We start from the raw sequence: 15,169 nt of genomic DNA on the forward strand, positions 1-15,169 counted from the left end.
TTTAAGTTGGGGGGGTGTATCGTCGGTTTGGGGGAAGGGGAAAATGGGCATCTGGGCTAGATATCTTTGCAATGACGTATAGAACAATAATCAATCAACAATGTAATTTTGTAAAGGGGAAAACAATTGTGTTGTAGAAATGGCAATGGAGGGGGGAGGGGTGGGTCCGATATGAAATCAGAGGGAGGTAAGAAAATTTAATTCTCAACACCTTTTGTTATTATACTTTGTATTGTATCTCTCTAATTTTCAGCAGAAAATCAAAACAACTGATTTTGATGATTTTGAGATTGCTTTTTCAAGTTTTTTTGAGCTTTCAAGCTCAACAGTTATTCCAAATGAAACTTGATGATGACCACGCCGCTGTAGCTGAGATTTCAAGGAAAAATTTTCGCCGGAACACCTCTTTTGTGCGACCCATAGGTGAAGAGATGGACAGATTTTCAAGTTAGGGGGGTGGACCTTCGGGAAAGGGGGGAGGAAAAAAGGCATCTGGGCTAAAAAAATTTGTATTGACGTGTAGAACTATAATCAATCATAAAATTGCTTTCGACAAAATTATAGCGAACAGATGATCTATTGGTACCTGACCAAATACTTAATGAATTTTCAATTTTCAATTTTTTTTTTAAATTTGAAAAGTTTTATGTTTCGTGGAATTTAGGGGATGAAAGTGACAAAATCACTCACAGGAGTAAGAAATTACAAAATATCAAGTATAATAAACGATATAAGCTTGTATAAAACGAAATCAGAAATTATTTTTGTGATTGCAAAAAACCATGTTTTTCCCCCTTCAACCTCTCTTATCTTCACCCCTATGAACGCTAGGGCAAAAACTGACACATATTTGAAATTCTCATGAAATGCACAAACTTTTTTACTCAGATCATTTTTCAGCTGCGGAATTACCCTCCGAGTAATACTCGATTGATTGCGCGACTTGAAAAAATAAATTTCGAAATTGCAACTTTGGGAACCACTGAAGGGGGTGAAAATCACTGCGCGAGGTTTTTTATGAGTAGCTATTTGAAGAGTGGTCCTTCACGAGTGTTTTAAGCCCAGAATCGTTTCGCTACCTATCTTCTGTGAAGACTCATAAGCCTAAATATGTAGGAAAAAAATAAACAATTTTCACAACTTTGAGTACCCCTGAATTGTGGTTTGCAAGTCAATCTCAAAAATGTGATGGTGGTTTCGGGATCGGGGAAAGGTCTACTTTTGACTATATACCGCAAAAATTCTATATCATTCCGGTTGCACTCTTTTGTGATTTTGAAACGATACAGCGTTCGGTGCCCGTACTAAGGGGTTAGCCATGGGTGAAGATCGGAGGCTAAAATTGGTATACTGGTATGTAAGTTGATTTTACCTAAGCACGGACTTAACTGAGGTATTGATAATTAGAAAGTTCACAATTTCAAAAATTTTGTCTGAAACTGTGTTTTTTCAAATATTTTTTAAAAGGGGTGATAGGTTCACCGACACCACTTATTTCTCACCGAGGAGGCTCTGATAACTTCTTTTGAAATTACTTATCTGAGAAAGTTTTAAACTTTTTTACACGGAATAACTTGGAAACTCTGGGGTTTCCTCGTTTAAATTTTAAATTATGTATTGCTTATAAACTAGATAATATTTACAAATGGTAATTTTTACGTAGCTCTTGTGATATATAAATATGCGCAAAGTTTCAAAGCAAATATTAGCATTATCATTGATGAAAACTTTAGGTCAATGTTTTCAACTGACCTTGTCGTTGATAGACTTTCTATAATTTTTTCCCAGACACCAAACTAAGTTTGTTATTTTCGTTTGGTACAATACACATGAAGTAAGTTGTGAGTATAACTTTGGACGTTCACTTTCTCCATTTAATTTCAATACGTAAACACTTATCGATTTTTTTCACGATTCGTGTTTGAGTTTCGCTAACAATTTTAACGTATATTTACATAACTTGTACTTAATAGTGTTGGTCAGTTTTATTATTCTATATTTTATTGTGCAAATAATAATTTATAATTCTTATTAGAATTCGATATGAAAGTACACATAACGTTTCTTCAACAGATATCAATTTGTTTATAGGTACTCATTTTATAATGTATCAATTTTAAAAGGCGATAATTACTTATACCAACTACGAGTACACGTGCTTGTTGAAAAGTTGAAAGAAAATATCAATTTGATATCGAATGTGTGAGTCACATTCTCAAAAATGTTTCCACGCCTGAAAAATGAAAACAGTACCAATATGTAGATTAGATATGTACGAATACATCACGTGATAGTGTTACAAATACCTAAGCTGAAATATGATTGAGTTTTACGTCGAGTACCTAACTAAACTTCAATCTAGAAATTCCTACTGGGTTTTTCTGCTGTTCGTGTTAAAATTGGCGCCATGAAAAGAAAACTGGTCCATTTCGTGACCATTCTGCTGCATAAAAGTGGACTACAACTTGTGAAACAGAAAACTCCATACCACCAGCACTGGATACTGGTTGGTTTACTTTCATATTTTACATGGGCTGGTACGTCTACCGTCATTCTATCATTGGTCAGCGAAGATATCAGTATTTACAGGTACATCAATCCCATTCCATACGTGAGTATCGGTGTAATAATTTCCGGTGGTGTACTGATCATGGTCAAGCATAAGGAGTACATTAGCGAAATGCTTCATCAAATAGACCAAAACGTGTTCGTGTACCCGGACGAAGACCTGTTGGATATGGAGTACGAATGGTACTTGGATGAGGGCAACTTGATTATCATTATGGTGGTGATTTTTTGTATACAGATGGGAGATTTGTTCATTTTGTGTATACCAGCTGTATACGAGTTTTATAACTATGGTAGAATACATACCCTGATTTATCCCGGATGGTCGCCTTGGTCGCTGGAAAGTATCGGATATCAATTGGCAACTATGGTAGTGCAGTTTTTCGGCACTGCTTCTGGACTTTGGCTTAATCAGATGTTGGTGATGCCGGTGCTGTTGGTGTTGTGCGAGTATCTGAGGCAGTACAAGAGGCTGAAGAAAGCTATTTCTTTGGTTTCGTATCGGTCGAAGATTGTTGGAGGTGATTTCGACCAAAATATGAAGCGGAATATTGTTCATTGCGTGGTGCATATGCAGAAGTTGCGCAAGTGAGTGGATTTACATTGTTTGGGTGGTTTTGATTGGGCCAGAGAGGCAAACAGGAGTTGCAAGACATTTTTATTTAACCCTCTGAGACCCAAGAAGTATCTGACGGATGAAAATTGAAAAATTTCATCATATGTATGTGAAGGAGTATAACTTCATTGAGCAGGCTCACTCAAAATTTCATTTTGGAATTTGAGAAAATGCTCAAAATGGGCATTCTTTTCTATTACGATTTCAAAAATAAATTTTCGATGTAAGGATACGAAAATTTTTGGAAAAATTTCTCTAGGTTATGCCAACATAAAAATGAGAAAATTTTGAATAATGTATCAGGTACGTCAAAAATTTTTTAATTCAAAATCCAAAATTTTGAAAATAACTAAAATAATATGATTTTTTGCATAAGTTTGAGTGACATAATTACACCAAGTTTGGCCAAAATGTAGGTATACTGGTTTGAAAATTTTTTAGCCTATTTCCACTCCAAAATGGAATTTGATCACAGTGAGTGAGCTTCCACATTATAGAGTCTTTGAACTTTTATGTATCTCAGCTTTCTGTGATCATTTTTCAAAATTTATAGAATGATATTTTTCATAAAATGACCTTGAAATTCAATTTTCGAAATATATATTTTTTTTAAAAATAAAAATCCACACTGACAATCTCTTTATTTTTGAACAAACACTTTTTTGATTTGAAAATTGTGTCACTCTCACATTTTTGTAACTGTCACAACTTGTGCAGAAAATCATTTTTCAATTTTCTCTCAAAATTTTGGGTTTTGGCCTCAAAAATTTTCTTTTTGGGTCTCAAAGGGTTGATATGTCGCAAAATTTAACCAGAAAAAAATATAACGCCGTTTTATGTAATTTTTTGCAATTTTTTATTTAAAAAAAAGTGTGGATTTCGAGGAAAATTTGGTCTGTGTTGCAAAACTAGAAATTCAATTCTTGTTTTTTTTTAAAAATATAATTTATAATTAAGTACGTATTTAAAACTCTGTTTCATTCTCATTAGAACTTTCTACCTATTCGAAGTCTGGTTTTCGAAGCTGTTCTCGTGCGAATTGGCAGTCTGTGCTTTGTCTCTGGCAATCGGTCTGTTTTTGACGACCAGTGTAAGTTGATCATATTATTTGTCTGATTTTAATCAAACTGAATTCTAAGTATGTGTACCCACTTTTATTTCACTGATGATGATCGTGTGTATTATTTTGTAGGCTGCAAGTTTATCCAAAACGTACAATCTTATAGTCGTAGTGGTTTTCGTGAATGTGAATTTGTTGGCCAGATGCTTGATGGGGGAGATTTTCTTCGATCTGGTGAGCTTTGCGAATAAATGCTGTTGAAGTTGTTGACGAATGCACATTGATAGATGTGATTTGAAATAAATGCAGAGATATACTTCAATCAGGGTGTCTAACGGTCCTGGAAGTCCTGCTTTTTGCCGATGAGTCCTGGGAAGTCCTGCAGTGCCGTGCTTTCTTATTAATTTTTATCAAAAAGCCCTATTTTTTCCAATCAGACTTCAAATTATCTGATTTATTTCTCCTTTTTTTGGAATTTTGAAAAAGTTTCATAAAGAAAGGGCTCATTTGTCGACTTTTTTAGAACTTGAATTACACATTTTTTTGAAAGCTTTTGCCCTCCCTTTCCTCGTTATATCTGCTCTTTTTTTCCTAAAATTGTTCAAATTCAAGAAAATACCTATGTTCAGAGTTTGAATCAGAAAAATAAACTCCTCAGTCCTCCCTGTATAGAGAAAATTTTTCTTACTTCTCAAAACATGAATTTTTAAAGGCTTTTGGCCTTGCTTCACTCGGCCCCGTTTGCTTTGATTTTTCAAAAAAAAAAAAATCATCATTAATCGAATTTTAAATTAATTTTGAAGCAAAATAATAATCTTCTCATAAATAACTCATCATACATACAAAAAAGAACATCTTTTTTGTACCTCTCGAAATACTGGTTTTTGAGAGATTTTGCTCTCGCTTCGCTGCATATTAGCAAACCCTACCCCGTTAGGCTGCACATTCACGGAAGTGACGTGCAAATTCGTTCTTTTCGCAGTAATCATTTTCATCATCAATCTTTTGAAGTATTATCATCTAGAAACGTCAATTTTCGGAGAACAGAACAATGTTGAATGATGCTTGTGTGAATAAATTATAGAATTAATAAAAGTTTGAAACAGAATAATGGTGCTTAATGTTTAAAATATGGAGTTTATCGAGTTCATAATAAATGATAAAACGAAAATCATTCACCTTCTGATTTTCAAAACATCATTGTAGCTGTGTAACAAAATGTGATGCTGAAAATGAAACGGAAAATAGAAATGTGTATTTTCATTTCACAAACACAAGTCTTGTTTATCAGTAACAGTTGTTTACTTTTTCGTTACCTTAATGCCAAATCCAAGTATGTCCACACAAAAAAAGGATGATTTTACGCATCACTGATAAGGCTCGGATATGCTCAGAAGGGTTCGTTGAGTTCTGATTGAACATTGGTCAGCTTCGTGCATCTTCGGTGGTGCATTTTAACTGTACTCCGATGCAAATTTTTCAATTCAGGGCTTCCCAGAGCCTTATCAGTGACGCAAAACGACGATGTTTTTTTGGATGGACATACGAGGTCTGACAATTTGAAAACGAGACTTTTGCTATTGCGCGAGTTGTAGTTACATTAGAACAACGGACGAGGTCTCATTTGAAAAAGGAGTGGATTTCCTATTACTGTACAAAATTTCAAGTTGATTGGATGATTTTTGCGTGTTTTACAGCCTCTCAAAGTTGGCAACTTTTTTACTCTTGTCGTGAAAATGAGTGTTGCAAATTTTTTCTCGAAGGAATTTTTGCCTCCTCAAGACATCTCAGTGCCTCCTCAGCATTTCTATTCCCCAGATTCAATTCCTAGTAACCTTTACTTCGTTCTCAGAGAGTTTTTACCTGAAAATCGAAATTCATTTCATTATTGAGCATGACTGAAGGGCCTCCACTCAAATTTTGAGGAAGCTGCCTCTGAATAAGGCCGTACAGATTTTTGAAGGACATTTTGGAGAATAATTGCGGGGCATTCTGTTGAAGGATGACTACGCTGAAGATATATGAGGTCAACCTCCTCCAAAAATTATTTTACACTCACCTCAGAGGGCGTTCCCTCACAACCATTAAGCAACGATTTCCCCATGACCTACTGTTTGTGAGGTTTTGATTGAGTGAGCTTCCTCCAACAGTTCCTTATCTCTTTTAAACATCATTTTTGACTTTTTTGGACTTCTACCACACCTCTAATTCACAGTCGCATCTCCCAGAATCGAAGACCCTCCTCAAGACTTCCCTCAAAGTTTCACGACGAGGGTAAGAAAGTTGCCAACTTTGAGAGGCTGCAAAACACACAAAAATCATCCAATCAACTTGAAATTTTGTACAGTTATAGAAAATTCACTCCTTTTTCAAATGAGACCTCGTCCGTTGTTCTAATGTAACTACAACTCGCGCAATGGCAAAAGTCTCGTTTTCAAATTGTCAGACCTCGTACTCGGATTTGGCATTAAGGTAACGTTTTGAGAATCTGAATCGAGCCATCAAATCAACGTTCGTTCGCAAGATGCAGCCTAACGGGGTAGGGTTTGCTAATATGCCGCTTCGCTAAGGCCAGGTTGTTTCTCTTTTTGGCACCTCTATAGCTACCTACGACTACATAGTTGAAAAATTTCAGATTTGAAGGAGAAATGAAAATTTTTATAAGTTGCGTGAATATCAGACAAAATTATACCGTCCCATCAAATGACAAAATTGTTATTTTATATCTTACTTATTTTACATTTAAACTCGCCCTTTTATTTTGAAAAATTGGTATAATTAGGTACTTGTGTATTTTTCTGCAAATATCGTTCAAATTTTCCATCTGCGACCTCTCAAGCGAAAAGGGACCACAAGTCGGATTTTTAAAATCGATTTCTTCACGTTTTCGAACACTGGAAACGGTTTCCTTTCGAATGAGATCAACCTCAGTCACCTCCCTCCAAAACTCGTCAACTTACAAGCATTTGAACTTTGGGTACCTATCAAAAAAAGTTCATTTTGAGAAAATCGTATTTTAAAATAATTAATGTAAGCAAAACTCTGCAATTTAATTTCTTTATTGGGTCATAAAAGTGATGATTTTAAAATCAAATTTGTAAAATTTCTGGTCAAATTGATAAAAAAAAAACGAACAAGAAAAGTCTTGAAAATAAATCAAAAAATTGTTTTTTTCTACGTTTTGAATTCCAAGTTAATGTTGGTTTAAAATGATAAATTTAAATAAAATTAAACAAAATTTTCGTTAAATTAGAAAGAAATAAGTTCAAATAAAATCAAAAAATTGTTTTTTTTTTTGATTTCTTAGGTTTAAAACTTCAAGTTAATTTTGGTTAAAAATTACAATAATTTTAAATAAAATTTATCAAAATTTTCGTCAAATTAGAAATAAAAAAGTTCTAAATAAAATCAAAAAACTTTTTTTTTGTTGAATTTTTACGTTTTGAATTTCAAGTTAGTTTTGGCTAAAAATTAAGTACAATAATTTGAAATAAAATTTATTAAAATTTTCAATAAATTGGTAAAAAAAAAGTTATAAAATAACCATAAAAGTCTCAAAATACATAAAATCAAAAAATTAATTTTTTTACGTTTTAAATTTCAAGTGAATTTTAGTTGAAAATGGTAATTTATTATTTAAAAATTTGTTGTTTTGAAAAAAAGTTTTTATTCGCCCAATTTCATTACATTACCTAGAACCTTAAAGACGAAAACGAAATCAAAAGTTGTAAAATGATGAAATTCTGTTTTCAACATTCACTTGCTTGAAAAACAATCTTTAGAAAGTCATTGGAAAAGTGAAAAATTTGAATATAAAATTTTAGCTGGCCCACCCCCTCACCCTCTTAAAAAATCTAAATATTTAAAAAACGTACTGCTAAAAGTCCTGCTAAAGTCCTTTTTCATATTGAAATTTTGTTAGACACCCTGTCAATGCATCTCAAGTTTTCAAGAATTATTAATCTTCTCATCAATGTGTTTTCGTTTGCCCCAAGAATAAATACCTACCTACCTATACATTGGTACCTATTTTTGACAGAACGATGAAATAGCTGGCGCAATATTTACGGAAATCGAATGGTATAATTTGAACAAAGAGCAACAAAAACTACTCATAATGTTTCATCACATGGCCTGCCAACCTTTGACGTTATTCGGATTTCAAATTTTCGCCGTCACTCGCGTTATGTTTGCGAAAATCACCAGAGCTACGTATTCGGTTTTCAATGTTATGAAGGCGTCCTTAAATTGATGATCTGAAGTTATTGGCTAAATGAAGTTCCTTTTTCCTGCTTCTATGATTGTCAAGTTCACCAGCTATCATTTTGAATAAAAGGGCATCCCTGGGTAAGATAGGTGAAATGCCTGTATCCTCGGATTTTTCCTCACCCCAACCCCTTTGCTTACAATAACGAGTAAACGTTTTTTTTTTCACGAGAAAAAAATCATACTTCAACGAGTTCAATCTTGATTGAGAAAGTTTAGGTTCGACATTTTTTTTAGAGGAAAAAATCCGAGGATAGGGGCATTTCACCCATCTTACCCAGAGATACACCTACCCTTTATATCTGAGTATATTTTATTTAAAATGTGTACCTAACGCAATAACTGACAATGTCGGGCTGATTGATGCTTGTGTTTGACATGGGTATATAGGTGTATACTTAAATGAATAAAAACGTTTTTTCGAAGGGTTTTAATGTAAGTAGATAATAGTTACTTATACAATACTGAGATGAGTGAAATGTAAGAAGGAAAGAACTACCTACTCCTTAAAATTGAATTAAAGTCAAGGTATATACAAAATAAATTAAAAATAGTCATAATTTATACAAACCTTATAAGTATAGGTATAGGTACTTACTTTAAGTATAGGTAGTTTATATGATCAAACTTATTATGGAAAATGATAATTTAAAAGCACAGAGTGATGATTACTTAGCTTGAGCTACATAAATACTTAATATCGAAGTCCAACTTGTAATTAACGAATTGGTACTTAATTAGAAAACATAGGGTCCATTCATTCTTCAGATTTTTTTTCAGCATACGAGTTACGTGGTTTCATTTCAATCGAACATCGATTCAAGTCGCTAGATTGAGATTTTTTTTCATCATACGAATTACGTGGTTTCATTTCAATCGAATTACGATTCAAGTCGCTAGAATTAGAAGTAGATAAATGGGTGGATGCGATCTGCAGTATGATTTCTTGGGATGCATTTATTTTGTCTTTAAGATGAATGTTTTGATATAATTCGGCCATCTCCAGTTTGCGTGTTTCGTTTTCATTGGAACTCTGAAAAGTGTGTTTTTGTTTATTCATTAAGTAAGTATGGGTAATCAACTAATCACGAGTACAGAAAAACATTTCCTGAACACGATGTGTGTTCTGTTATTTTCTCGGAAGCATTTTCCGACTCAAAACTTTCTAGAGATGCAGTAAAAGGGGAGCGAATTTTGCGTGCATGATTTTTAAAAGGAATGTTAATTTGTAAGGCTCGTGTTTTCTGTCAATTCCTCGTAAACTTTGAATTTCATTCCTAACCTCTCTAATAAGGGCACAGAATTTTGTGATTTTTGGAGAGGTTAGTTGATTTTTTGTCCTGCAAAAAATATTCCGCCCAATTTATTATGCAAATCTTTACTTAGGTATAGGTACTCTTAGTGTAATTATTTATGATGAAACTCATCATAGAACAGAGTGTTTATACTTAGGTAAAGGTACATAAATAAATAAAATTATCGAAGTCCAACTTGTAAATGAATTTGGTAGGTACATGATTATAAAAAATAAATGGTCCATTCATTCTTTAGATTTTTTTTCAGCATACGAGTTACGTGGTTTCATTTCAATCGAACATCGATTCAAGTCGCTAGAACGAGAAGTAAATAAATTGGCGGATGCGAGCTGCTGTATGATTTCTATAGGGATAGATACATTTTATTTTGTCTTAAAGATGAATGTTTTGATACAATTCGACCATCTCCAGTTCACTTGTTTCATTCCTATTGGAGCTCTGAAAAGTGTGGTTTTGTTTATTATGGATTTCGAGTCAAATCTGCTAATTTCTTCAGAAGCATTTTTCAGACTCAAAACTTTCTAGAGATGCAGTGAAAGGGGAGCGGATTTCGGGTGCAAGATGTTTAAAGGGAATGTTAATTTATAAGGCTCATGTTTTCTGTCAATTCCTCGTAAACTTTGAAAAAATATCAACTTGGTGCGAATTCCCCCTCTTTGATTACCCTTTTACTGCAACTCTGCGAAGGAATATGTACGTACATGTAGAGGTATATTATATAAATTGACGATAACTTACTGATTGAATGCTACGTTCCAGGATATGAGTGAGTTTGTTGCCTAGGTCGTTGAATGATGGTCTCGTTGTCTCATTATAATTCCAGCAATCTTTCATTAGAGCGTATCTGCGAGTAATTTAAAATTTGAGGTTATTTTTCAATTAAAGATATGTACCTATGCGCTGAGTTTTGAATTGATAAACTTGTCCATTTCTCGTCAACTTACAGTTCGTTTGAAGCGAATGGAGGTTTTTCCAATCTGTCACCAGACTTCAGTATTTCGTAGAGAGATTCTAAGGTATTGATATCTGTAGGCAAGTATTAAATAATGATGTGTTAGAGTTACCTTTTAGTATTTTTTCACGCGTTTGAGAGTTTCAGACTAATTTTACGAAAATTTCAGCACTTTTTGACGCTAATTTTTTTATGGACTTATGGTAATTTTTGCTGGAATTTCAGAGTTTTTAAGATTTTGTCATTTGTCATAGTTTTTTTAAAAACGCAAAAATTTCATCATTTTAAAAAAATTTACTGCGATTTCAAATGCTATTTTGACACCTGACCTGGATATATGTATTTTGGACCGAGGGTCTGTCCAGAGCGTCACGTCGATTCAGGCTTTTGAACACGTAAAAAAAAAGAATTGTTCAAGTCTTCGTAATGTCTGACTTTTAGAGTGCGGATGAAATATGCGATAAATGCTTGACAGTAGGTAGGTATGTTAGACTTTTGAAAAATAAATGACCATCTCTGGCATTCAACAAATCAATTTATAATGTTTAAAGCATTTATCTGATTTTTTTATCCAACTTTTGAAGACTTGAAAAAAATTGCCTTCAATTCCAGGCATTAAGTATGCTTGACTTTTAAAAACTTAAAAAATTTTTAAATGCCCAATTTTTGAAATTTTTGCTTTTATTGAAATGGACGTTTAGGTACCAAATCTGACTTATGAGAACTTGAACTAAATTATACTAAATTTCATAGAGGCACGAAACGTAGACAGACACCTTTTCGAGGACAGACAGATGGGTCAATGACCTTAAGAAGCTAGACAGGCACGCATATACGACTTTGAGGAGCCAACTGCATAGGTCAATGACCTGAAGATACTAGACAGGCTGACAGACGATCTGAGAGGAAGCCAGACAGACGAAAATCAGACTGATGGGCCAACTACCTTGAGAATCCAGGCAGGCAGACGAACGGGTCAACCACCTTAATATGCCAGACAGACAGAAGACAGACAACGAGAGTCGAGTAGATGGGTCAGTCACCTTAAGAGACCCGGCAGGTATGTAGTAGGGCAGGCAGATCCACATGGGAAAGCTAGACGGATGGGTCAGTGACCTCAAGAAGACGGCCAGGCTGCCAAACGACCTTGAGAAGCCAGAGAAACAGGTCAATGACCTTTAGAAGCTATACAAGCAGACATCTACGACCTTGAGAAGCCGGACATGTGTGTCAATGACCTGAAGATACCAGACAGGTTGGTAGTCAACCTGAGGAAGCCACACATGCGGGTCAATGACCTTTATAGACCTGATAGACGATTTTGAGGACCAGACAGACAGGTCAATGACCTTGAAAATCTATACAGGCAGGCATATACTTACGACCGTGAGAAGCCATACAGAAAGGTCAATGACCTTAAGATACCAGACAGGTTGGCGACAATCTGAGGAAGCCAGACAGATGGGTCAATGACCTTTACGAATCAGACAGACGATTTTGATGACCAGGCAGACTAAGGAACTAGATACCAGGTATGGAAATACGCCATTTTCGGTTATAGATTTCGTAGTTTTGACGGTGATGTGATTTTTTCATTTCAGATCAAAAAAATGGTGGGAAAATGTTTATTTTGTGTATTAAAATGAATATGAAGTACAAAAACAACGTAAATTGGCGGTATTATTAATACTTAAATTGAGTCCTTAAAATTTTTTTCTATAACCAAAGATGGCGTATTTCCATACCTAGGCAGACAGGTCAATGACCTTGAAAAACTGTACATGCATGCATATATGACCTTGAGAAGCCTGACAGAAAGGTCAACGACCTAAAGATATCTACCAGACAGGCGGGTCAATGGCCTTTACACACCAGACAGACGATTTTGAGGACCAGACAGATGGGTCAATGACCTTTATAGGTCAGACAAGCAGCCAAGACGACCTTAAGATGTATACCGGCCAAAAAAAATACAAAATTCGAAAATGGGCTCAATAAGATTTAAAAAAAAACTACTTACCAAAATTCTTGGAAGTTTGTAGAAAATTTTGAAAAATTGGTTTTGTCCACAGTATATGACATTATTTAGCTCGTAGATTTTTTTTCTCAAAAAACAAGTTTTTGTGGCTGATTCTTTTTTTTGTTTAAAAAAAAAATGATACCATTAAGAATAATGATTTAGGTGTTCAAAACTTTCACATTAATTTTTGACAGATTTTTTGGAAATTTTATAACTGTTTGGCAATTTTAAGTATTTTAAATACTTTTTCAGTGTACCAACTTACCTGGAAAAGGTATTTCAGCTAAAGAAAATATCTCCCACATTGTCACCCCGAATGACCAAATATCAGACTGCGTTGAAAATTTTCTCAGTTTTATCGATTCCAAAGCCATCCATTTCATTGGCAGCAGTATCTATGAAAATACAAAATTAGTTTCATTTTTATCGCGAGTAGAAATAATTCTGACAAGTTTTTACTTTCATTTTATTTTTATTTGTTTTGTTATTGAGTGTTCGGAGATTTCAACTACCTATGTATAATCATTAATTTCTTTTGATCTGTTTCCAAGTTTAAAAAGGTGAATTTGAATTCTTTTTCTCTTTTGTGTATTTTTTTGAAATGGTCGGATTCAGTTTCCGTCACTTTTTTTTTTTTTTTGAAAACCCCGAACTTTTTGAGCAAATAGAAAGGTACTTTTCATAAAACTTACTGTTTTGATTTCACGATACTCATCCTGTTGGTAAACGTTTTTAGCCAAACCGAAATTGCAAATCTTCACCGTCTTGTCATCGTTCAGCAATAAATTCCTGGCTGTTAAATCACTATGTAAGACCTTTAAAAAAAATGATTGATTATTGTGATGTCGATAACCAAGTATATACAACTGAATCCCAAATTTTAAAATCAGATTGGTACGAGTCGTATAGTACACTTGAGTATAAAATCATCGTACCTTACGTCTGGCCAAATAATCCATACCACAAGTTGCCTGATAAGACCAGCGAATCAAATCGTTGGTCGTGACTGACTTTATGTTGGTGATACGATAGTCTCCTTGAAAATACGACCGCCAATCAGCTGGATAAAGATACTTTCTGGCCTTGCTTTGAGGCATATCCATTATGCTGGGTAATTTATGTCTAAAATTTCAACGAGCAAAATTAATTAGAGACATGAAACCATTCAAAAAAAGAAACAACCAAGAAGTTGAATATCATGTTGCATTTTACCTTTTTACGTTTCTTGTGATTGAAAAATCTATTTCGTCGTTTTCTTTCAATTGATTGATGAAACTGTTTCGATGGATTAACAAGAAATCGCGCAAATTTCCATACTTGCAGTAATCCACGATGGTGGAAAATTCTTCTATAATGAGAAATTGATTTTAAAAGTAAGTATCCAAACTAATAAATCTGATGAGGTGATCTAACTTAGTGAAAGCGATCGTTTCAATTTTGTCATTATGGGGGGGGGGGGTGCACCAAAAAATGCTGAAATCAATTTAAACAGATTTTATGAAATTTTGTGTGGTTTTTTTTTGGAAAAATTGAATTTTCAAATTCAAAATGGTTGAATTTTATGAAACAGTTGGCAAGAAGGGGAGAGGAGAAATATCATATTCTCATAGAATGAATTATAAGGGTCAAAAATAGCCCGAGATGAAATGTTTTCAATTTTTCGAATATGTGTAGTCGTCGATTGTGAAGGGGAGGGGATGAAGAGAGCTGGGAGAGTTGAAATTTTGGTGAAATTGTTTTGAGGTGTCAGCTCCTCACATTTATTCAACTTTTAGGTGAAAAAAATATGCAGAACGATCTTCTCATCGAACACACAAATGCAATAATTCGAAAAAATCTACAATGAGCTCACTTTTAGTATCGAAATCCAAGGTACAAGCGCCCAGTAGGTTGACGAGATTCGCGTGATTTCCAACGTAAATCAATAGCTTCAATTCGGAAGCTAAAAGCCTCATATACAAGCGATTGCTATTACGTTCTATGGTTTTTACAGCGACAGCTGTGGGTGAAGTTGTTTCTCCTATGCCATCGGCTACTGCTTTTTTGATCAGTCCAAAGGCTCCTGAGCCGATCATCTTGCCTGAATACAAAGGTCACGACGAGGTTACTCGATAGGTAAGTTGATAGGTAACAGGTGAACGTAATAATAATTGATGTGTCTATGCCTACCAAGATACAATTTTTCTTTCGGAAATTCCCATTTGCTGTCGTATGGTAATAAATGAGCTTGTTCTTCGACATCAATACGCGGATTCAATTGACGTATCACTCTAGTGTCAAACATGGATAATCGGTTCTTTTTCGGTATTTTATTTGCATTCTATGGATAAGTAAATTAAGTTTCACACTCCACGAATAGAGATGTTGAAAA

General features: G+C 34.3%; 2 protein-coding genes and 1 long non-coding RNA gene across 5 annotated transcripts in view; 2 read left to right on the top strand and 1 right to left on the bottom strand.

The window, feature by feature from the left end:
- LOC135848176 (uncharacterized) overlaps positions 1–15,169 on the top strand; it is a 185,438-nt gene that overhangs the window by 145,095 nt on the left and 25,174 nt on the right. The gene's annotated exons all lie outside the window — the stretch shown is intronic.
- Positions 1,205–8,882, top strand: LOC135846434 (uncharacterized). Its single transcript, XM_065365526.1, has 4 exons — positions 1,205–3,156; positions 4,175–4,274; positions 4,377–4,478; positions 8,284–8,882. Exons 1-4 carry the CDS (start codon positions 2,408–2,410, stop codon positions 8,494–8,496), a joined length of 1,164 nt encoding a protein of 387 aa, XP_065221598.1. The 5' UTR covers positions 1,205–2,407; the 3' UTR covers positions 8,497–8,882.
- The window catches only part of LOC135846432 (mast/stem cell growth factor receptor kita-like), a 28,230-nt gene continuing 22,010 nt past the window's right edge, over positions 8,950–15,169 (bottom strand). For 2 of the 3 annotated variants that reach the window (XM_065365524.1, XM_065365525.1), the window contains exons 11-19: positions 14,968–15,118; positions 14,651–14,878; positions 14,011–14,146; positions 13,734–13,920; positions 13,491–13,613; positions 13,064–13,193; positions 10,771–10,852; positions 10,565–10,670; positions 8,950–9,543 (exon numbers count right to left, since the gene is read on the bottom strand). In XM_065365524.1, the coding sequence (XP_065221596.1) occupies positions 9,268–9,543; positions 10,565–10,670; positions 10,771–10,852; positions 13,064–13,193; positions 13,491–13,613; positions 13,734–13,920; positions 14,011–14,146; positions 14,651–14,878; positions 14,968–15,118 (1,419 nt within the window). In that variant the 3' untranslated portion in view covers positions 8,950–9,267. Of the gene's footprint in view, positions 9,544–10,024; positions 10,265–10,564; positions 10,671–10,770; positions 10,853–13,063; positions 13,194–13,490; positions 13,614–13,733; positions 13,921–14,010; positions 14,147–14,650; positions 14,879–14,967; positions 15,119–15,169 lie in introns of all 3 variants that reach the window. The other variant, XR_010558961.1, reaches the window with a different exon arrangement.

The sequence above is a fragment of the Planococcus citri genome, chromosome 5, assembly GCF_950023065.1.
Source record: "Planococcus citri chromosome 5, ihPlaCitr1.1, whole genome shotgun sequence".
Lineage (NCBI taxonomy): Eukaryota > Metazoa > Arthropoda > Insecta > Hemiptera > Pseudococcidae > Planococcus > Planococcus citri.